The 24,519-nt window shown below is 34.4% G+C and overlaps 2 protein-coding genes across 3 annotated transcripts; one reads left to right on the top strand and one right to left on the bottom strand.

The window, feature by feature from the left end:
• Window positions 1-2: 2 nt before the first annotated feature.
• sbm (L-type amino acid transporter sobremesa) lies at window positions 3-3,280 on the top strand. The gene is made up of 12 exons (XM_047054642.2): window positions 3-383; window positions 451-672; window positions 730-831; window positions 894-1,136; window positions 1,203-1,428; window positions 1,493-1,661; window positions 1,744-1,819; window positions 1,905-1,932; window positions 1,991-2,100; window positions 2,152-2,294; window positions 2,361-2,532; window positions 2,609-3,280. The coding sequence occupies exons 2-12, from the start codon at window positions 666-668 to the stop codon at window positions 2,719-2,721; spliced, it is 1,389 nt and encodes a 462-aa protein (XP_046910598.1). The 5' UTR covers window positions 3-383; window positions 451-665; the 3' UTR covers window positions 2,722-3,280.
• Window positions 3,255-24,453, bottom strand: kis (chromodomain helicase DNA binding protein kismet). 2 transcript variants are annotated; one of them, XM_047054636.2, is made up of 11 exons: window positions 23,329-24,453; window positions 23,133-23,160; window positions 17,831-18,305; window positions 12,003-17,775; window positions 11,753-11,941; window positions 11,216-11,690; window positions 9,379-11,045; window positions 5,829-9,186; window positions 5,628-5,771; window positions 5,453-5,566; window positions 3,255-5,389 (listed from the first exon to the last, which is right to left on the bottom strand). In XM_047054636.2, exons 3-11 carry the CDS (start codon window positions 17,862-17,864, stop codon window positions 4,055-4,057), a joined length of 13,089 nt encoding a protein of 4,362 aa, XP_046910592.2. In that variant the 5' UTR covers window positions 17,865-18,305; window positions 23,133-23,160; window positions 23,329-24,453; the 3' UTR covers window positions 3,255-4,054. The 2 variants fall into 2 exon arrangements, with proteins under 2 accessions (XP_046910592.2, XP_046910591.2); XM_047054635.2 differs by having other exon boundaries at window positions 23,133-24,453.
• Window positions 24,454-24,519: the final 66 nt, after the last annotated feature.

Below are 24,519 nucleotides of genomic sequence, written 5' to 3' on the forward strand. Positions count from 1 at the left end.
TTGTATGAGCTGCTACTATCCTTAATGGAGTCCAGAAAAACTATGACTACGATTCTGATGATGATGATGATGATGATAATATTAAACATCATCACAATTCTAACGTTACATTAAATGGTTGTTTCATTTCATTCGATTCAGAACACGTTGAGTGCTTTAGGTTATTTCATTCAATTCGCTTTGCGCACGTTTTTTCATACTTCAATCAAGAAAAAAAACAAAACAAATAAATTATTGATTATTGTCCGAATTCGACACATTTGAATTGTCCTTTTGAGTGAAAAAAAACGTATTTGCTTCGTTTTGCGTACAAGTTTTGTTTTTGTCTTTATTTCTTTCATTAAATTGTGTTGAAATTTTTTTTCCTACAATAAAAAATAACCGTAAGTGCGTGCAACGGTTATAATATAATCAGTTAAAAATTGTTTATTTTTGACTCATATTATGTAGTGGCTTCAAATGGAGATCTCGGTCATGCTCATCCCACGACATCGAACAAAGAAAAAATTAAAATTGCAGATGAAAAAAATAAAACGGTGAAAAACAACAATCATTTTGGATCATTTCTTAGCAATGCTAGAAATTTTTCGGAAGGAGATGTATCGATCGTCGGTCTCAAACGTCGAGTTGGATTTATCAGTGGAACAGCCCTCATTGTGGGCACCATGATTGGTATTTTATCATGCAAATAATTCATTAACTGGATTATTGATTCTAAATCCTAACTAGGAAGCGGTATATTTGTATCACCAAAAGGAGTACTTGAACGATCTGGTTCAGTTGGAATGAGTCTAATCGTATGGATTGGTTCTGGTCTGATTTCTTTACTTGGTAAATTATTTAGTGAACTTTGTCAAACAAATAATATTTTTGAAAAACTTTAAATTTTTCAGGAGCCCTTTGCTATGCCGAACTTGGTACATTGATCACGAAATCTGGTGCAGAATATTCATATATTCTCGAATCGTTTGGTGGTTTATTAGCATTTCTGTTTTCCTGGATATCAGTTTTTGTTCTAAAGCCATCAATGTTGTCAATCATTTGTCTGACCCTTAGCGAATATGTTGTTCAGCCTTTCTTTCCAGAATGTCAGCCCAATAACTTTGCTATCAAATTGATAGCAATATTTTTTATTGGTATGTTTTATATAATAAATATGATCAATCAAAATAATTTCATTGCAATAATTACTAAATATGTAGTAACCATAACATACGTAAATTGTTATAGCGTTAATTTGGCCACAAGCACTCAGAACATATTCACTGCTGCCAAATTATTAGCAATCATCATCATTATTTGTGGCGGAATTGTCCATATATTCCAAGGACATACTGAATACATTTCCAAAGGTTTTGAAGGCTCAAAATATGAAATTTCGGATATTGCTACAGCATTTTATAGCGGTCTTTGGGCATATGATGGATGGTTCGTTTTTTTTTGTTAAATATGATTATTGAATCTCATTGATCTATCACTTTTGTTTCAATAGGAATAACCTAAATTATGTTACTGAAGAATTGATTAATCCATACCGCAATTTACCGTTGGCAATCATTTGTGGGATACCAATTGTAACTTTATGTTATGTATTGGTAAACATATCTTACATGAGTGTTATGTCGACTGAGGATATATTGATGTCGGATGCTGTTGCTGTGGCAAGTATCATTTTTTTTTTTTTTTTTTGACTAAATTATATCGTCTAATTTATTATTTTATTAAAAAAAAAAACACAAAAAGACATGGGGAAATCAAATTCTTGGATTCGCATCAATCATTATACCGATTTCAGTAGCATTTTCTTCATTTGGAGCAGGCAAATAATTTAATTAATTAATTAATTTAATTAATTTTTAATAAAAAAAATTTTAAAATTCTTTTTTTTAAATTCATTTTTTTAGGCAATGGTTCTTGTTTCACTAGTGGAAGGTATTCACGCCAAAAAATTAATCTATTTTTACTCAATAATTTTATTTTCGTTTATCAGACTAGCATTCGCAGCAGCACGAGAAGGACATTTAATTGATGTCCTATCTTATATCGATATGAAACGATACACTCCATCACCTGCTCTGGTTTTCAATGCATTTCTTTCTAGTAAGATGATAATGATAATTAATTGTTCGATTATTTATATTCCATTCAAAGTTCTTTTAATCCTGCCTAGCAATATTGAGAGTTTGATAGATTTTTTCAGCTTTACTGCTTGGTTATTTTATGGTGCAACCATGTTAGCTTTGATCATTCTTCGCTATAAATCTCCATATAAAGAAAAATTTCGTCCTTATAAGGTAGAATATATATATTTGAAAATATTGTTATTGGTGTTGTTATCATTTATTTTGTTACATATACAGGTGCACTTATCATTGCCAATAATTGTTTTCCTGATATCGATATATTTAGTTATTGGGCCAATTATACAGAATCCACAAATAGAATATCTATATGCAACGTTATATATCGTTTCAGGATTGTTGGTCTATGTTCCATTTGTAAAATATAAAGTTAAATGTCAACGTTTACTTAGTGAGTTGTAACATTATTCCTAATCACATTATTGTCATTTCATTATTATTAACAATTTTTTTTCGATACTTTTTAGATATCATTACATGGACGACTCAATTGATTTTCAAAGCTGTCCCATGTGAATATGTTCCAGAAAGTTCACCTGACGAAGAAGAATTACAAGAATCAAATCAACCGGAAGAATGAAAAAAAAATGAAAATGTATTTTTAGCAACATTTTATTTTCAATATGATAATCGATTATTTTTTTTTGTTATCAATCAATCGATCCAAAACAAAAATATTGCTGTTGTCCATTTTGAAAAAAAAGAAGATCCGAAATTATTTCTTTGTGTTTTTATTTTCATTTCATAAAGAACAAAATATTTATCACTTTTCTCGAATATATATTATTTTTCGTTGAATATAATAAGATTTTTTTTTTTGTATTCATTCATTCAGACAGACAAAAAACTAAAAAACGAATCGTATCTTATCGTATAAATTTTAATAATAAAAATCATTAATAATTTGTCACAATCGATGAAATAAAAAAAAAATTAATACAATGACAATGATCGAAAATAAAATAAAAATGGAAGTGGGCAGACATTGAGTGTGAAAACAATATTTTCAAATTCTATCCAATTTTGTTTGAAATGAGTTTTTTTTTATTAAAAAAAAACTTCATTTTTTTTAAATAAAAAAAGTGCTTCAATTAAATTTCAAGAAATTGATTGTTTCATAATAATAATTATCATTTAATAATATCAATAATCAATAATATAATATTTATGAAAGTGATATATACTTTTATAAATGTTTGTTTGTATTTTTTTTTCTGTATTCATCAATTGTTTTTGTTTATAAAGAAATCTTGTGATTTGAAATTGATTGGATCATCAAATTATTATTATTTTAAATCAATGTGCATTACATGAATTATATTTACAAATTTAAAAATTTAAAAACACGAATTGAAATACTACAAATTTTCATGGCTCGATGAGAATATGTGATTTTTGTTTCTGAAAACGAGGTGATCATTATGATAATAAACGTGAGGTTGCCATGCAAGGTGAATTGATTTTTTTTTTACAAATCGGTATGATGATTGATGATGATACTTTTTTTTAATGGTGAAAATTTATGCTAAATTAGGGCTGTGTTGTTGTGTAATGAGGATGGGGGGTCAGGGTGTATGAAATATTTCCAGTCAAAGATAAGATCTTGTCAGGATCTTTATAATATTATTTTTTTAAATACAATCATCTTTGTTTTTTTTGTATTTGTCAGAATTGGCTCAGCAGATATCACAAAACAAATCTCGCTAATTTGAATAATAAATGTGTAATGTAATAGACAATCTCAACTATGTATGAAAGAGGGATGAATTAATAAAAAAAAATCATGCCGAAAATATCACAATTGAATTTGATGTTTACAAAATATGCAGTAATATAATTTTTGTTTCAATAAATACGAATTAAGATCAATAGTTCAGTCAAATTATCCATGTTCATGTATAGTGCAATATGGTTCATTTTGAGGTAGCAGCTGATTTGCGATTACTTTTATAATCTTTTGATGATACCGTTGTATTGGATAATGATGTCGAAGATTGTTTTGCCGATCGATTACGTTTGCTAGCGTTTCTGGTCTTAGCGATATTCTTTTCTGGTGTATCTCTTTCGAATTCGCCATTAAGATCTTCCTCATCTTCATTAGCCATTAATGATTTGAGGCTTTCATCATCGGAATCCATAGTAGCAGCTGCCGCTGCAGCGCTGGTAGAATGTACACCAGCTGGACTTGTCAAAAGACCACTGGCTAACGAGTGTCCAGATGTACCGGATGTGTTTGACGATTTCATTGAAGATTTACTGTTTCCTTTATTCGTTAACGATGATGAGAGCTTGCTTTTTGGATTTACATTAGAACTTGATGTCGGTGTGCTGGTTGTTGATGTGAATACGTTGGAAAAATTGGCCAAACCATTCATCAAGTTGGGATTATTGAGAAAGGGAGATGTGAGACCAAAATTCATTGGATACAAAGAAGGCATTGGGAAATTTGGATTCGAGTACAAAAACGGCAATGATGCCGAAGGTAAGCCAGATGAACCGAGCATGTTAGCTGCCGTCGAATTCAAAGGGTTTTTGTTACCCTTACTGTTGTTACCAGAAGTTGACGAATTTTTACCAGATGATTTTGCCTTATCATCTGTCACACCAGTATTCAAATTAGTGGAAGCAGAAGATGCTAAACTGTTTGCAAAAGATGCGAAATCAACATTGCCTAGTGGTCCATCTTTCTTATTAGCAGATTGGTTGAGATTGGCCAGATTGGAAAAATTTGAAAAATTAAACAATGGATTATTTATGCCAAATAGATTGGCAAATGAAGATAATGATGGTGTTGTTGACGTTGTTGTGGATGCTGGAGTAGTGCAGGTCACTGTACTGCTTGTGCTTGTTGTATTTGTTGAGGAAGTTGCTTTTGAAACTGCTGCAGCGGCGGCCGCAGCAGCATCCAAAAACATTTTCATTGATGGAAGTCCAGAAAGCATGTTATTGTTGAAACCCAAATTGGCGAAATTTGCAAAATTAGGATTGGACTTGCCGGTCGCATTCAAAGCATTGACATAGGTGTTGGCCAGAAGTGAAGAAGCTGCTTGCTGATGCTGTTTGCTTGATGATCCGGTTGTAGCGGCTGCAGCAGCAGTCAATGAAAGATTATTCAACAGATTTGATGCATTCATGTTAGCAAAACTGGGATTACTGGTTCTAGTTGACGTTGAAGAACTAGGTGTCTGTGAAGCACGTTTGTCGCTTGTACGAGTACGAATCGACGATGAACTACTGGGTGATACTGACTGTAATACAATAATAACCAAAAAATTAATAAGCGAATACAAGGTGAATAAAAAAACATTTACCGGTGTTTTAAATGGTGCTTGAGTAGTAGACTTATCTTTCATAAGATTCTTTAAATCAGCATTATTTTTTTCCAATAATGATGAAAGATACTTTTTGGGATCAATTAATGATGACTAGGATATAAAACGGAAATTATTGGTAAAAAAATAAATAAGAAAAAGAAAAAAGACATACCATGCCAGAAACATTCATTAGCGATCGTTTGGCCATTAATTCATCACCGCCATTGTTATGTGAAGATGTTGATGGTGAAGATTGAGCTTCGAATTGAGCACGAGTCCGCTTACTGGATCGTGTATTCTTTGTTTTGTCATCAACCTAGAAAATGGGACAAGTTTTGAATATGTTTCATTACCTTATTCTAATGATACTTACACTAGGAATTGGTGGTGGTGGAGGCAAATGTGACTGTTGTGTTACATTGGCGGCAGAATTCAATGCCGATTGATTGGATCCTTGTGACAAACTTTGAGCAAACAGTGGGTTATTGAAAATCGAAAGAAATGTAGAACTTTGAGATAAAAGTTCGGGATTTTCTTCCAGAAGAGCTTTGAGATTCTGTTTCATCATATTGGCTTTGGGGTCAAGCAAAGGATTCTTATCGCTTCCGGATGATGATGATGATGTTGATGGTATTTGCTTTGATGGCGGAGGTTGTTTGCTCAATAATTTAAATGATTCCATCATGTTGTAATATGCTTTGCTGACATCACTAGCTGCCAATGGTTTTTTTGTTCCCATAGTGTTGACGCTAGATGAAACACTTGAAGATGTTGCAGATGAGGTTTGTTGAGTCAGATTAGCCAAAGTATTTTTCTTAACCGAATGGAATAATGGTGATTTTGACAATTCATCAAACAAAGTATTCGATTGGCGTTTATCATGCTGCTGTTGAGATGAAAGACTAGTGAATGCAGCCAACAAGTCTTTTTCATTGAACAAATTCCTAGATAAATTACTAGTTGATGGAGTATGAACAGAGGAAGTGACAGCAGTAGACGTGGACTGTTGTTGTTGTTGTTGTGTTGAAAATTTATTTGACAATGCAGACGCTCTATTGGATCCGGCAGGATTGTCCACATGTTTAACTTCTTCCATCATTTTTTTGGCTTGTAAATTTAAAGCCAGGGCATCGATTCTACTTCCAGTCTTTCCTCTCTTTTTACCAGTACTAACGGGTAGATTACTAGGATTAGCAACTGATGCTGCTGGTGTATCTGGAAAATTTGATTTCTTCAATGTCTGGCTTAGCAAATTAGCCATCGAGCTGGATCTGTTATTACTTGGTCCACTTTTACATGGAACTGAACTCAAATCAAGAACATCAGCTTTTTCATTAGGATTCTTAAGAGGTTGTTTATGAGCTGGATATGGAGCAGGTATATTAGGACGATTTGATTGGACACTTGTTTTTTCCAAAACTGCACTCGTTGCTGATTTGAATTTTGATGTTAAATCTAATGATCCTAATGAAAGAGCATTTCTGGATGAACTTTGATGCGCCGGAGGAGGTCCAGATTGAAGGATGCCTCCTTTTGATGTTGTTGAAGTTGTTTCTAGTCCAGCAATGACAGCATTTCCAGAAACATTAGATTTGGCGGCTTGTGCTTTGGAAACATTGGCCACTGCTGCTGCTAAAGTCGATTGGAATGATGGTCCAAATAAAATCGATGCGGCTTTTTCATCATTTAACAGTTCCTCACGAAGCGTTGAACGAATATTGAATGGCAAATTATTGAGCAATGGCGTCAAAAATTGTGATGGTATGTTATTCAATAATGAATTAGTCGTTTTAGTATTTTTGAACAATGATGAAGCAAAAGTATTCGGATTATTTTGTATAGGTGGAATATGTGAACTGGACGTTATCATTAGTGGATTCATTTTGCTATTATTGATATTCGATGTTGATTGGTTATGAGTCTGATCCAAATTTGCATTGAGCAAGCTATGCAATTTTGTTTTTTCGTTGTCCATTTCGAAACGTCTGCGGCGACGTCTTCGTTTTTTATTGGAATCATCAAAATTATTGATCATTTGTCCTGGTGGTGCGGCGGTGTTTGGTGGATAAAAATATTCACTTGGAGTAAATGGAGATTGCGTTTCATGACGAGGTGTATGATCAGGTGTTGGATGTGGTGTCGGCTCTTGGCTAGCACTGGATAAACTACATGGTGTACTTGGCCGTGGTGAGCTATCGGCTGTTGTTATACTTGGCGTATTGTTTGAATGAGGCATCACAGTAGCAATGCTTCTAAATGTTGGCCATTCATTCTTTTCAACCGCTAAGCAAACATTTTCCAATCGAATTTGCAACACACGATCTCGGGGCCATTTCAATTGAGGACGAATATACGTCGAAGATATGTCAGATTCTGATGATGTAATAAGTGGCTTTATTTCTTTCAATTCACTTTTTTCCAAATCTACTTCAGATGTAGATTCCTGATCTTCAAATTGTTTTGAAATTTTATCAATCACATTATTTAGGATGGATCGTATTTCCATTTCAAATCCGGCTTTTTCATTGGCAGCTTTTTCTTCGGCTGCTGTCTGTGCTTCAAAATTTCTAACGATCTCAATGAATGAAAGTTCGGTATCATTCATTAGATTATAGTCCAAACGATTAAGTCCATATTTGGCGGCACCTATCAATAAATCTTTATCGTGTTTGCCACAGACCCACCATTCGGGCAAATCTAATTGTGTTTGACAAAGTTTGAGTCGTTCATTCAATTCTGGATGACTGAGAATTTCATCTCGAACTTTGTTCAAAAGTTCGATTCTAGCCAGACATCGATTGGCTCGTTCTTCAGTAATGGGATCAACACTGATTGGTAGATTTTCTTCATCTTCTGTCAATCGTCGACCAACTACTTTTTTACACATAGCGTGGAAAGCTTTAAAGTATTCCGTCAAAGTTTCATCCAATTTCTTTTCCAATTTGGCATACATCCGGAATCGAGTCCAATCAAATGCATCAGTCTTTTTGTTATATTCGATACCAAAAGAAGAGACAACCCGATAGAAATCTGATTCTTCTCTTCGAGACCATTTCTTTTGAGCTTGTTCACGTTTTTTATTTTCACGTTCTCTAATGGCAGCTTCAAACTTTTCCAATCTTTCCAAACGTTGCATATGTCGAGCTTTTTGAGCGATTCGGGCTTCTTCTTTCTTGAAACTTCGTTGATAACAAGTGACCAAACGACGGAGACGATTATTCATTTCAGAAGATGTTGGAAATGGTAGATAATTTTGTTCTGGTTGTTGTTGCAGCTGTTGTTGTTGCGTTTGTTGTGGTTCTTTGGAATCTTTCTCTTTAGCATCATCACTTTCCTTGATTTTATCAGTTTTATCATCTTTGGGTTCTTGAGCCGGTGTAGCAGGAGTAGCTGGAGTATCTGGTTCATCATCATCGTCCATTTTTACCACATCATCTTCAGATGTAATTTCTGCTAATAAGGCTGCACCATCAGGTGGACCACAAAGTACCAAAAAACACAAAGCTTGATCTTGTCGCATTAAATTGTAACGATCATAACCATGTTTGTAAACACCAATAATCAAAGATTTATCAGCTTCTTCGTTCCACCAGGGCGCAGGTGGATCACAATCAGGTTGACAATATGGAAGCGGTATATCTCTAACATGAAGACTGTTGAATACTTTTTCATGAAGATCGCCAATAATTTCACTTTTGATGTAGGACAATAGTCGCACACGTAAAAGAATTCTGGAAAAAATGAGAACAAAAATTAGATGTTTTGAATGTTTGGAATGATGATTTTGTTAAAAAGATAGAAAAATCAGTAAAAATGAGAAAAAGTTGTACTCATTTAGCATACCAAAATGCCTCAGTATTAGCATGGCAAAATTCATCCTATATCAAATCGGATTGTGGTTAAATTAAATGAAAATTACTTACTTATTAGCATGTCGTAACAAATGTTTTCGATATGTTTCATCAATCATTTGAATGTCTGGATTATATTTTTCACTTTTGGCCCAATCTAAAGTTTCCAATTCTTCACAAATCGGTTTAATTATTCCTTTGTTCTTTTTCGATCGTCGACTTTTGCATAATTCATTTTCTGACGATGGTTTAGTATTCGAATCAGACGACTCACTCTTTTCTGATGGTGGAGTAATAAGATCCAAAATGAATGATTTAACTTTTTCATCACCTTTGTAATTTTGGAGGGAAAATAACAATATCACTCTAGAAATATCTTCAACATCAACTTGTGATAGATTTCGTTTGAATTTCGCTAGCATGACACATTCATCCCATCTTCCCCAACCAAATGTAAGAAGACCTTTTTCCACTTTGAAGAATTCTGAGCGTGTCCATCCGAATCCTATTTCTTGAGCATAATCTTCATCGTGTTCTGGATCATAAAATCGACCTTTGCGTTTCTTTTTGCCACTAGGTACTCGGTTACGACTTCCACGTGTTCTAGATGATATAGCCTCTTCTTCATCGGTCGAAGTGTCAAGCTCGGAAATATCCAGTACAGCATCATCAGCACCAAAACGTTTAGTTTGTGTTCTTCTTCGAGGTTCTTGAACAATCAATTCATTCCGGGTCTTCAATTCATCTACATCAAAATTGGCTTTTTTGGCCCATTTCTCCCAGAAATTAGGATCGTCAATTTCAATGTCGGTTCGATTATCAGAAGTAGCGAATGAAGCTTTAGAGAAAGTGGAACCCTTTCCTTCGCTTTCGATAACAATCTTGGTAGTCCGTCTTTGCAGTATCATGTCGATATCTTCTTCACAGAATTTGTCGCCAGCTGCATCGTCTTCCATCAAAGCACCGTAGGCACCTTTACGGAGTAGATCTTCAATTTCTTTTTTGCTCAATTGATTTTCTGCAGTCAGATTTTTCTGAGCATTGATTGATTGCAATACAGCTTTATCAAGACCAAGCTTCAGGCTGGCGCGGTCAAACATTTCTCGTTCATAAGTGTTTCGACAAATCAATCTATAAACTTTAACCGATTTTTTCTGGCCAATACGATGACAACGAGCTTGTGCTTGAAGATCATTTTGAGGATTCCAATCTGAATCAAAAATGATGACAGTATCGGCGGCTGTCAAGTTGATACCCAAACCACCAGCTCGCGTACATAATAGAAACACGAATCTGTCTGAATCGGGTTTGCTGAATCGATCAATGGCAGCTTGACGTAAATTACCGCGAACCCTTCCATCAATTCGTTCAAATGGATAACGTTTTTGACAGAGATAATCTTCGAGGATGTCCAAACAACGAACCATTTGTGAAAAAATTAACACGCGGTGGCCATTTTCTTTGAGTCGAGGAAGCAACTTATCGATAAGAACTAATTTACCAGATGCTTGTATGATTGCATTCAATGTTGATTCATCAGCATGAGTACTGCGAAATTCTTGCAATATTTGCTCTTCAGCACCATTGATCAAAAACGGATGAATGCAACATTTTCGTAGTTCCATCACTGTATTCATAAGATTAGGAATGTTAGCATAGGTACCACCTTTGCTAAGAAATTGAAAATTCCGTTCTAAAATGGCGCGATAATATTTTTTCTGTACGTTTGTCAATTCGACCTAAAAGGAAAAAGAACACAAATTAGAAGGTTTTTCACGAATTCTTTTCATTATCTTGTTATTATGATTAATAATCAGAAAATAAATCTCATCAAAAATTAATCCGAACGTTTACTTTTGAGACATCAGATGATTATTATAATTTAAGAGATTTTCAAATAGATACATACCTCAATGATTGTTTCTTCTTTAGGCGCCAAAGATTTTTCCACGTCTTCTTTTAGTCTACGAAGCATCATTGGTTTAAGAATAGCTTTGAGTTTATCTACCTGAGCTTCTGTCTTGAGATCACCGAATTCAGCCATAAAATTTTCATTCGAAGTGAATTGTGATGGCTCAAGGAAATGAAGAAGGCTAAACAATTCTTCGACATTGTTTTGCAATGGTGTACCAGTCAAAAGGACACGATGATCAATTGCCAACATAAGTAATCCTTCTAAAAGTTTACAATTGCGATTTTTAAGTCGATGGGCTTCATCAATGATGCATGCAACCCATTTGATGCTGCTCAATTCAAGGCAATCTGTCAAAATCACTTCGAATGTGGTGATCATCACTTGAAATTTGTATACATTAGGTATGCGTTCATTTTTTTCATTTTTGTAATACATTTCATAATCTTGAAGCATATTACGGCTAGGAGAACTATTGTGAAAAAAATTGTTAGAAATTTATAGAATTGAATCGCTTAAAATTTATGATCATACCTTCCATGATAGGTGACAACATTTAAATCTGTCCAAGTTTCAAATTCTCTTTGCCAATTGCCGATTGTCGATAATGGTGCAATGACCAAATATGGATATGGAACTCCATAGCGAACCATTTCTTGGATAAAGGTAATGGATTGAATGGTTTTTCCAAGACCCATCTCATCGGCTAAGATACAGTTTTGTCTAAATTGGATTTTAATCGATCAGATTTTGATTTATGTGTATTGTCTAAATTTGTACATACCCATTGTGCCAACAAAAACTTAGCCAATTGACACCTTCTAATTGATATTCTCGAAGAGTGTTACCATTTTTATAAGTTGGAGATTGTTCCACTTTCTTCCATTCACTGGCTTTGGGCTTCTTTTTGATTTTCCATTCACTTTTTGGTGGTGGTTCACGAAATTTCCAGAATTGTTCAATCTTTGCTCGATCATCGATATCGTCTTCCAATTCCCAGGTACTTTCTTCATATGACAATCCTCTCCATTTGACCAAATAGTGGCGAACAATTTTCGTTTTCTTGATGATTCGTTTACGTTCCTTTTTTGGTTCGTTCGTTACCAGCTTATTTTCTTTTTCTTCTTCTTTTGAATTAATTGATTCGGATATTTCTTCAGACGATTCCTGAGATTCTTTAATTTCATTTGGTTTAGATTCGATTTCGTTAGTTTCCATATTTTCAACTTCAACATCCGGGATCGATTCTTTATTGTCGACTTCGTCCTTGTTTTTAACTGATTCATCATTTGATTTGTTCTCATCAACAACAACTTCTGAAACTAATTTTTCTTCTTTGATTGATGAATCTGATGTAACTTTATCATCGCTCTTGACCTCAGAATCAGATGGTTTCTCATCGACATCCATTTTTTCATTATTGACACTTAAGTCAGGTTTCGGTTCATTTTTTTGTTCATCATTATCTGCTAATTCCTCTTGTGGAACATTGATTTCTTCTTCTATGATTTCTTCGATTTCGTTTACATCTAAGATTCGATCAACTTCTACATAATCAGGATTAAATGGTTCTTCATCGAGAAAATCAAAAACATTTATATCTTTCTTTTGTTTATAACGACGTAGTTTCTGAATGATACGCCTGTCACCTTTTTCCAATTCTTCTTCAGTCTTCCAATCGCAATGCAAGTATGAAAGATTTTTGTATTTGACATAAAATTCTTCCACATCTACAAAAACTGGCTCTTTGCTTTCTGCATCATTCATTTCACCAGGTTCTAGTTCCAGTTCACGTTTGGCCATACGACTAGACAATATTTTTTCCACAACCATTGTGTCTTCAGTGAGTTGTACATTCATCACCTGACTTTGATCATCGTTTTTAGATTTTTGCATAAATTCCTCATCGGATAAATCCAAATCGATATCATCATTATATCGTTGACGTTTCGTGTTACGAGCTGATCTCCTCTTATGAATAGCTGATTCATCTTCAGGACCAGGCGAAGGTGGTGGTGTCTTTTCTAAATCAGAATTGTCTGGTGATCCGAATCCGCGTCGACGTTTTTTGCTGTGTTTAAGTTTTAATGCCAATTTCGGTAGCTTTCTTTTTGGTGCCCTGTTCTTGACTTTAGGCTTTTTGATTACTTCTTCTTCAGTACTTGCTACTTGTGTTATGTCGGCATTGGTTGATTCACCACCATTGATATCAGTCAAAACAAGCGATTCGTTTTCCACTGCAGTAACATCGGATTTTTCTTCAATTTTGGGTGATTTCTTTTTCTTTGGTCGTATTCGTTTTGGTGGTTTGACTTCATTATCTGTGATTGAATTATTCATATCAAAATTTGAGGTTGAGAATTGAGTTTTTTCATCTAGATCCGTCGAAACCAATGTATTTTCATCAATCGATTGTTCAGGTTTTATTTTTTTAGATCGTTTCTTTTTTATTTTTGTTTTTGGTTCACCATCGGCATTTTCATTGTCAATTGTATCAATCGTATCGTCAGTAATTTCTGTTTTCTTAGGTTTCCTCTTCTTTTTTGGTTTTTCAGGAAGCGGTGTTGATGATGTATAGTTATCATGCGGCATACTTGTTTCATCAGTGAAACTGTTTATGGAAGTGTCAAGATCAACCTGGTTCGAATTCGTTGGAATAGAATGCATTGTGTTTGAAGTTTTAATTGACGAATAACTAGAATCGAAATTGTTGCTTGCTGATGAAAGTTGATCATTAGATGTGGCTATAGTTTCATGTTCTTTTGTAACATTTTCAAAACTAGACGTACACATTGTTTCCGATGACGACGGAACGGTTGATGATGCCATTGCTGAAGTATAATTATTTTCTATCGATGATGATTGAGACGAATTATGATTATTCATAGGAATTGATACCGGTGGCAATGATGGAAGAGGCATTTGCTTTTCTATATCATTACGGTCTATGGAGTCCAGTGAAACTGCTGGCAGTGACGACGAGGCGACTGGAACAGAAGCTATTTGGCTAGTCTGGTCTGAAGATTGGTTGATGATATTGTCTTTATTCATATCAGACGTCGACGATCCAGAATCAATTGAAAAATTGGAATCCTCATAATGAGTTGAAACTATCGATTTTATCGTTTGTTCATTTTTGTTACTATTAGTGCTCACCAAATCTTTATTATCACAAACAATGGGTAGACTTGATGAACAATTCAGACCAGACAATTGTTGATCACTTGAAACAGTAGGCACCTTAGGCTCATCATTAACATAATTATATGATGATGATGATGAATTATCTGCCATTGGAACAGAATCATAATTCGTTCGATTAGTAGATATCGACGAAGGAGGAGGTGGTGGTAGTGGTAGTGGTGGTGGTGGTGGTGGTGGCAATGACGATGGTGGTATTGTAGTTGATGACACTGGTAGAATGGGCGATCGACTACTCATGGAGTTTGATGATGGCGGTGTAGCCATATGATGACTACTGTTTTGATTTACTGGAGGCAATGATGGAACTGTTGGCATAGATGTAGGTTTAGAACCATATGGTGAGGATATTAATTCAGAATTCGGTGGTGGATGCTGATGTGGTAATACTGATGAATTGATTGTTGGCGGCGTAACAGGTAACATAGAATTCGAAGGCACCTTGGATGCTGAAGAACTTAGAACTGATGGATGTGCACTATACATGTCCATATTGCTGGAAGCATACATGTCGACTGAATCATTTACACCTGGACCAGTACCTAATGAAGGTGGTGGTGGTGGTCCACCATAATTGACCGGTGATCCACCATATTCATGAGACATAATTCCAGGTAACGGTATATGATCCATCATAGCTTTGCTACCTCGACCGCGACCACGTCCTCGTGTTGACTGAGATCTTGGTTGTCGTGGTTTGCGTTCCTTTTTTGGAGTTGCATTATCTTTTTTGGGCCGACCTTTGCCCTTTCTTTTGCTGGTTGTTTCATAATCATCGAAATTGGCAGCATATGGATCGGCTGGTGGATAGTCCGGTGGAACGCCACCAGATTGTTGTAGATTGGCTTGAGATTCTCGATACTCGGACATGGTTTGATGTGGAGGCATACCGAGACCATTATCAATATTGTACGGATCATAAAGCATAGCTGAATCATGATCGGCTGTATTGTATGAAGAATTTGAAAGCTCCGATGAGATACCATATTGACTTGATTGCATTGAATGAGGTGGTGGTTGATCATAGCGAGAATGATTAGGATATGGCATTGATTGACTGCCATACGCTGATGATTGCATCATTGAATGATAGGAATTCGAGATTTGTGATTGATCCCCTGACAATGGATCAATCACTGAACGGGAGCTTTTATTATGATCATACATTGATGATGTTTCATTTTTTAAAGATGATTGTTTTGATTGTTGACTGGACATAGAATCATACGAAGATGGTGGTGGTGGTGGTGGTAGGGAACTATTCATGTAACTACTTTGAGTTATGGAATGGGGTATCGATGATGATGATGATGATGAATGTGAATTTGATGATGATGAGTTATATGTTGATTGCGAATATTCATTGTTCTCGGCCGGTAGATCATTTGATCCTTTATTTGTTGATGTTGAATTGTTATATGATGAATATGGTGGCGTAATTAAACTGCCATCGTTAGCACTCGTCGAGTGTGACTTATTCGATGCAGATGATGACGATAAATGTTGAGCACTGTGGACTAACGATGGTTGCATCATACCACCAGGTCCAACTGATTTTAATGTATGAGTATTTGAAGCTGCCATAGGACTACCTGATGCGGTCGGTGGCCAACTGCCTGCACCTGGTTGGGTTGGAGTTGGTTGTGAATATTGATGGTAAGGAAATTGCGAGCTTGGTGCCGACGGGGATGATGAATAATGGGAAAACAATTTACTTTGAGATTGTGACTGAGATGGTGATATTGGTGATGAATTTGCATTCGATGAATAGAACGTATTCGAATTATTTGAAGAACTGTTTGTCGATTTTGATGTCGTCGTTGAAGTATTGCTGCTGGTTCCTGAAACTAAATGGGGCATGACCATTTGTTCCAATTGTTGAAGACTGGATGGTTTTCCAGCGCTCGTTGAACCAATCGAATTCGGTAGATGATGGCTCGAGCTAGAAGGATTTGTTGAAAATGCTGAAGAGCCTTGATTCGAACTTTGTGTTGAACTTGATCCAACTGATGGTGGACCGGGTGTATGAGATGTTGGCGGCATTGGTGATCCTGATGGTGATGTGGCAGTTGTTCGTCGTGGACTATTCACCGGCAATTGAGGTGCTGTTGATGTTGAGCCCGTTTGATAACCACCACCACTGGCCGAACGATATTGTGGACTGTTCGGAGTCTGTGACGTACTGCTACTAGTTGGTGGCGTAGAATACGGTGACAATCGAGCTTGACTTGCTGGATCGTAAGATGATATACTTGGAGCATATGAAGAATAGTGTGAGAACCTCGAAGCAGCTGAATTGCTCACAGCTGATGCTGCCGCTACCGGATTAGCTATAGTTGTTTGGATCGATTGTTGAGATGATGTTGTCGATTGCGAACTATTGTTGTAGGAACCAAGCTGGCTACCATATTGCTGGTGTTGGCTTCTGGATGAACTTGAACTTCGCGAACTAGATGATGGTGGTGGTGGTTGTGGCTGAGATTGAGAGCCGGAAGCTGTAGCTCCAGCTCCATAACTAGTAGAATAAGCTGATGATGGATCATTGGACATGTGGTTAGGGAAGTAAGGGTTACTTGAACTGGAAGTACCATAATCACTGCCAGCGGTGAATTGTGAACTTCTCGAACTACTAGAATGTAACGAATTGAGTGTTGATGAGGTCGGTGCTGAGTTGTTCGTTGTTCCGGGGGTAGTCTGTGATGGACTTTGAAAATTAGTAAATTGCTGCAAATGCGATGACATTGGAGTCTGACCAGATGACGACCACAAATCACTCGTACTACTGCCACCATGAAAACTAGATGAAGAATTAGGTAATGATGAAGCGTAAGGTGAATATTGTGAAGGCATTGTCGGATGACGAGCACTCGTATGTAACGAACTAGGTGAATGTAATCTTTGACCGGTATATTGGTGGGCTGCCATCATAGCCGCTTGATGTGGGGGTGGTGGCCCGTACGAACCGCCCAATGAATGGTGACCACTTGAAGCTGCCAGATGTGAAGCCTGACTCATTGATAAACCTGGATATGAATCCATCGCTCCATGTGGTGGTGGGGGTGGCATGTAACTTTGTGAATACTGTGAACTAATCGATGCAGGGGTTGCTGCTGAACCATAACCAGGATAGCTTTGATGTAGCTTGTTTGACATTGATAATGGATCACTGGTTTGTGGATAACCAGGTCTGGGCTGAGATCCAGACGGTGTTTGCAATGAATGGTATGGCGGTTGACCTGGAACTGGTCCGACACTACCAGGCGGCATTAAACCTAATCCAGGTGGTGGTTGTCCAGGACCTGGTGGTTGACTTGGATTCTGAACTGCATTTGCAGCAGCATAACCAGGGTGATAACCTGTAAATAATAAGTTAGTTCACAATCAATTAACATGAGAATATTATCCACTTACCAAAGGTATCACCAAGAAGTTGATAGTCGGCCATTATTGATATTGATATTTATGGTTGAAAAAGTGACCAACAATCGTTGTTGGTCAAGCGAAACAACAAAAAAACTTGAAGTGTCCAAAATTATATTCCTAAATTTTATCCGGCTTGTTTTGCACTGAAGAATAAAAATAAAAAGCTTATTATGGAGCACTTGAAGAAATTAATTCATCATTCATTTCGATAAATTTCATAAATCTATTATTTTCGAATTAAAATTCGAATTATGAATTGTTGATTGAAAAAAAATTTCGGAAAAAATGCGATTTATAATGTTTGTCAACGTGTCATTTGATAGCTTTGAAATAATTCATGTGATTGTAGCAAAAAAATGATTTCAAATTCTTCACTTTTTAATAAAATGTGGCCATATTATCGTTGATTAATACTTCCATTAAGGATTCAATATTATCATATTCCAGGAAAAATTCAGTGAACCTAAAAAATTAAGAAAATGATGGATATAAAATAAATAAATAAAAAAAAAATGATGAGCAACCACATATACAACAACAAACTAATAGAGAGAAAATTCAAGATTCTATCCCATAAAAGCATCCGTGATGTGCGCATCTCTCTCTCTCACACACACATACACACATACAATCTAAATCTATCCATTTGCCTGGTCTTCTGTTTTATTTGCGGATACAACAACAACAACAACAACAAGAAAAAATATGGTCGTTCTTCATTGGGCTATGTGTAGTTGTTGTTTTTTTTGCCATTTAGTTGTTCGGGTTAAAAATGGCCAATATGGTAAGAAAAATAAAATAAAAAAAAAATTTCTAACGTATTTTGATAGTATTCTACTACCATTCGGCGACAACGGACAATTCGATTTGAATTGGTGATCATCAGTGGCTGCTGCTACAACACCCATATACTATTTAGAATTTCTCTCAGTCACTCTGTGATATTATTCTTACAATTAGAATGGTTATATGATCAATACCATCATCATCATCATCATCAAATAAGATCAAACCAGATCGACTTCTTTAAGTATTCGAATGAACGAAAAAAAGACAGCCATAGAAAAAAAAATCTATGTATCCTTCTTTTCAATACAAAGACTAAGAAAGGAGAATGAACGAAGAAAAAATGATTGAACCTTAACGAATAGTGGCGGCTTGATTGTGGCTACCTGGCTACAATTCATTGAGAATTTGGTTGAATATACATGATTGAAAACAAGCTGTGGTTGATGTCTGAAAAAAAAATCTGGATGGTGTATGCTGGTGGTGGTATAGTATCTAGTGTCGAAATTTTTTTTTTTTTTGGGTTGTTAAAAAAATAAATTTTTTCCGACTTCCTCTATCAATCATTAATGATTGACAATAAAGAAAATATATACAAACAAAAAAATTTTTCTTTCTAAAAATGACCAATTTGAAATGCTGTCAATGTTTTGACTCATCATCAGATATGAATTTCAAATGACAATGAGAAAACATTAATGTTTAATAATCAATGTTTAATGGTGTCAATGAAATCACAAAATCGAATTCCCATCAATATGTGAGTGATTTCATATCTTTATTTTTTTTTTTTTTAATAATTTCTATCATTTCACATTTGCACTCTTTTCAATTCATTCATTTTAATCATATATAATAACTTTTTTATTTTGCTCAATTGCTGAATGTGACAGGGAGTGTGTGTATACATACACATCTTTCCACACAACACAATGGATGGATGTCTGTTGAATGTGTTTTGTAGATTATAATATACATAAAGAGATAGATAATATATATTGATGACGGGGTGACCATCATCATCATCATCGAATCATTCTATGTGTACGATTAAAATATGGCAAATGAATGAGGTTGTTGTATGGAAACCTAAACCAGATATAATAGAAGAAATCATTGTTACATTACACACACACACACAATAAATTCGCTCTAAAATAAAAGTGGAAATACTGGCCTCATCATCATGGACAATCCAGTCAGGATGGATAGATTTTTGGATTTTTACAACAACAACAACAAAAAAAAAATTGTGCAATTGTGCAATATAAATTTATTTGATACAATCAATACCTTATTTTCTATTAAATATATTTCCTAATCATAATCATCATAAAGAATAAGGCAACAAGAATCTGGTTCAACAAAACAAAAAACATAGACAAAAGAAATTCGTATTTAAATCAAATCAACAAATTAATTAAACAAGCCATTCATCCATCCAGCCATCCAGGTAATAATAATCCAGTTTTTATGATGAAGTAAATTGACGAAAAGTGAATAACAACAACACGGAAGTGGAATAACTATATGTATGCATGTGTGTCTTTATTATTTTTTTTTAAATTTACCGTTTATTTATAAATCTTTTTGCCATAATTATTATAGAATTTTATTACCGTTCAAGAAAACAAGCGATATTTGTGGAATAATTCTTTTTTTTTTTTGATAAATATTTTGTCCTCTCCATCTTTCTCTATTCCATTAGTCTCAAATATCAAGTTTTAGATAGTGTGGAAAAAAAATTTCACATCATTTTTTTCATCAACATCATCATTGTCGTCTAAATTCAAATCAAATTTTTTTTGATCTATTCATTTTTTTCCAATAAAAATAAAATACCTAAAAAGAAATACAAAACAATCACACAATCAACATAAAACAGCTCATCAATAGAATAAGCATAGAAAAGAGTGATGAGCAAGCTAGCAACCTCATTCAATATATAACATACATACACGTATACGTTTAGCATATAGGGAGTCCACAACAAACAAACACACAAAAAACCGTATACAAAGACTAACCAAAAAAAAACCAGCATACCAACCAACCATTCAGGACAATTGTGCATTCAGCAAACACACATACATACATACAGAAAAATACATTGAGAAAAAAAATACGATCGACACCAAACGGAAAAAGCAAGTTTGTACGAACAAAAAAAAAATTACTGGTCGGTTTGTTGGTTATATGTGTGTGTGTGTGTGTGTATGTTGTTGTATATTCGTATGTCGTAAGAAGAGTTTTTAATATGTGCCACGCATGCACACGAATATAATGGAAATCATCATCATCATCATTGAAGACGAAAACGAAAAAAAAAGACAAAGGAAGAGAGGATCACAACTCACGACGATCACACCACATAGACATACAATGCCAATTTCATTTTTTTTTGTATATTTTTTGTCTTCAATTCGAATTGAAATAAATATAGCCAAAATAATAATGATAATAATAATAAAAGATTATTGGACAACAACAACACAGAAGAAAAGAATGTTGTTGGTTGCCGTGTGTGTGTGTATGCATGTCTCATTTATGAATACTACTCCTTTCGTTGCATATATATACAACACCTAGCATTTTTATCATTAAAAAAAACAAACTTCCATATCCTTTTTATTGATGATGATTTGAAATTAATTCAATTCGATTGAAAAAAAGGGGCTTCCATCCAATGATTTTCTTTCTCTTTCTCTCTCTCATTCTCTTAAACACAAGTTTGCTTTGCAATTCAAAAAAAATTCAGGTAAAATTATTGATTCACACAGCAAATCATATTCATGGTCAATGTCAAATGTTTTAGATATGAAAAATAAAAAAAAGATAATAATACCATATTCTAGATTTGGTTTACCCATCATAGGTGATTCACTATTTCGACTTTTTCCTATAAATATAATTCTTACTTGGTATTCATTTGAAATCGGTACGTTTCTTCCACACACACACCGTTATTGTCTCCATTTTTTTTTATATTTCTCAATTCTCTTTTGCCATCTCTTCAATGATTACTTATTTGTGATATATGTAAGAATTTGTGTGTGAATAGTGTTCAGAAACAAAAAGGGCACGAGTGTGTGAGAAAAAAAAAATTAAACCGAATCAAAATGTACCGGAAAATAGGAGCTACGGATGAGAAGAATGGGAGAAAAAAAAAGAAAACGAGCATATCGTTTATTTTTTCCATTGTATATAGAAATTATTATAAAGAATCTATAGATAGCCTTGGATCCAGCGATAGATCAACCAACCAACCAACCAGCCAACAACACACAAAAACACACACACACATTCATATACATACAAAAAGACAAGAGTGCCCGGCGACAAACTCAAAAATATTTCAAACACACAACAACCAGAAACGAAAGATTTGTTTTTTAAATACAAACAGAATCGCAAAAAAAACCCAAGATAGGAAACCACCACAATGGCTGCTATAGAATACTCTCACACGTTTATGTATCGATAGATGATTATTCAGTAAATGATGGTTCTCAATTTTTTTTTCTATGCGTTTTTATTACAACAAGTTAAAGAATAAAAGAATATATCGCATACAAAACACATAGATTTATCTTTTTAACATTCATGTTTATTTTATTTTATTTTTTGTCTCTTTCTTTAGTGCCAATTTATTCCCATCTTACATATTCGAATGTTTGATTGAAACGGTGAGTGAATGTATGACGATTCATATTTTAAGGCCATACATAAAGAGAATATAACCATCAGATCATCAGAATACTTTTGGCCATTTATACTAGCTCCTTTTCACATCAATCGATAGATTAATATTCCTATTTTCAATCCATATTAACAGGAATCGCCCACATCATATTGTATTGGCATTTTAGGATTAACACAATGATTTTTTTTTGTATCTCGCCGTCTGGTTTTGCTTAAAATTTTCTGGATCAATGGAATCTCATGATTTCGAATGGCTTTGGATATATTAGAATAGAAATTGATTTCTTGAAAATAGACATACACACACACACACAGACATGAATTTTATAAAATGAATTCGATGATTAAGTCATACACTATTTTCAAATAATCGAAACAAACAAAAAATTGTTTCAAGAATCGATAAAGTTCAACATAAACATTGCAATAACAATGAAAACACAATTTTGACGTGAGATTTCCAATATAAAAATAGACATCAACACTAGACCAGATACTAGACATTTATTTTTATTAGATAATATGAAGATTGTATGAGTATCAAATAGATGATGATAATTATTGATGATTGATTGAAATGAAAATCATATCACACATATAAGAGCACATGTTGATTAGGCAATCAAAACACAATTACACACTCAGTTAAGAATTACATCAAAGAAAAATTCAATCAAATTGACAGAGTACTTGAGTGACACACTGATCATTATGTATAGTCTTCTTGATGAATACACCGATGCACACAAACACGAATTAACCATTGTTTTTTTCAACAAGAAACACATAAAAATACACCTACCTAGAGAAATTTTCAATTTATCAAACACCTAATTCAAAAAAAAAAAAACAATGATGTTGGCTAAATACACGAATTAGAATAAAGTACAGTGTGATAAGGAAAATAATTTGTGGCAAGGTTCGTTGCTTTCAACCTCGTGAATGTTAAATTATCAGCTGCCGGTAAATATATAAATGAATGACGAAAAAAAACGTACTCATTAAAAATGGCAACACCAAATCACGAATTAAAAAAAAAATTGTATGAAATGGGTATAAATCCCTATTCGCATTAAGATTGGACCAAATATCACACTTGAATTCAATTTAATGATGATAATAAGAAATAAGATGGTTCAACGTTGAGTTGATGATGATGATGATGTTACTATAATCGTTTTAATACGTAAACGAACACAAAAATAAACACAAAACACGTTGATTTTTTTGTTTGAAAATTTTTTTTCATTAATAATCTGATGATTAAATGATGTGACAATTATTTGCTGATTAGATTGTTGTCAATGTTGAATGTCCAATACAGGATTCATTGATAGAAAATGATATACCAATCAATCAATATTGGCAATTTATCGATGAATGATGATGATGATGAACAATCCTTGAATCGAATTGGAAATAGATTCAAATTAAATTCTGAAACTTCTTCCGCAAATATTTAGTCTTTTCTTCACTATAAATTTCGGGTAACACCGAAAAAAAAAATTCATCATCTAAAAAAGATTTGTGGTGACGATGGTGGTGGTCATCATCATCAACGACATCAACATCATCATCTGCAGAACATAAGCATTAAGCACCAACACCATCAAACCAGACGTCATCATCATTGTCGTCGTCATTGTCTCTCTCGCTTACTCACTATTATTATTATATTGATTACTACAATGCCAGCTTTTTTTTTTGTTCCAGCCGCCATGTTCAAGTCGACTAAAGTTTTTACAAACATACTCTGGAACAAACAACATTGGACTCACGACACGACTCAGCATCATTTGTTCGTTCATTCTACAATACACACGGAAAGAAGCAAGCAAAGGCACTTTTTATGTGTGCTGCCATCTCCATCTACTTTTGTCTCTGCTATTTTGCAGCTGCGGTCATCATCATCATCATCATCATCATTGGATACAGCTACATCCTATGCAGCAGGACAATGGACTTGACTTTAAATGATACATCGACCGCCACTACTACCACTATCAATTCTAATTTCAATGTATCACTCATTCATACTACTACTACACAGTTAGGTAGTAGCACTAATCTGAAATGTTCATGATATTAATAATTATCCCACCTACCTCTCCTCATCCTCCTCTATTCATTCACCTTTAAACACAAGCTATTGACTGGCGGCAAATGCAATGACAACTTTTTTCAAGTTC

Source organism: Dermatophagoides farinae, chromosome 1, assembly GCF_024713945.1.
Source record: "Dermatophagoides farinae isolate YC_2012a chromosome 1, ASM2471394v1, whole genome shotgun sequence".
NCBI classification, from domain to species: Eukaryota; Metazoa; Arthropoda; class Arachnida; order Sarcoptiformes; family Pyroglyphidae; genus Dermatophagoides; species Dermatophagoides farinae.

Bases quoted from the DNA above. Each gene is read 5' to 3' on its own strand.
- kis (XM_047054636.2), bottom strand. From the start codon at position 17,864: ATGGCCGACTATCAACTTCTTGGTGATACCTTTG. The intron at 11,942-12,002 runs GTATGTACAAAT...AATCCAATTTAG, and splicing joins AGTTTTTGTTGGCACAATGG to ACAAAACTGTATCTTAGCCG. The intron at 5,390-5,452 runs GTAAATGTTTTT...ATTGTATTACAG, and splicing joins AAGCACCATTTAAAACACCG to TCAGTATCACCCAGTAGTTC.
- sbm (XM_047054642.2), top strand. The intron at 1,137-1,202 runs GTATGTTTTATA...CTAAATATGTAG, and splicing joins GATAGCAATATTTTTTATTG to TAACCATAACATACGTAAAT. The intron at 1,662-1,743 runs GCAAGTATCATT...AAACACAAAAAG, and splicing joins TGTCGGATGCTGTTGCTGTG to ACATGGGGAAATCAAATTCT.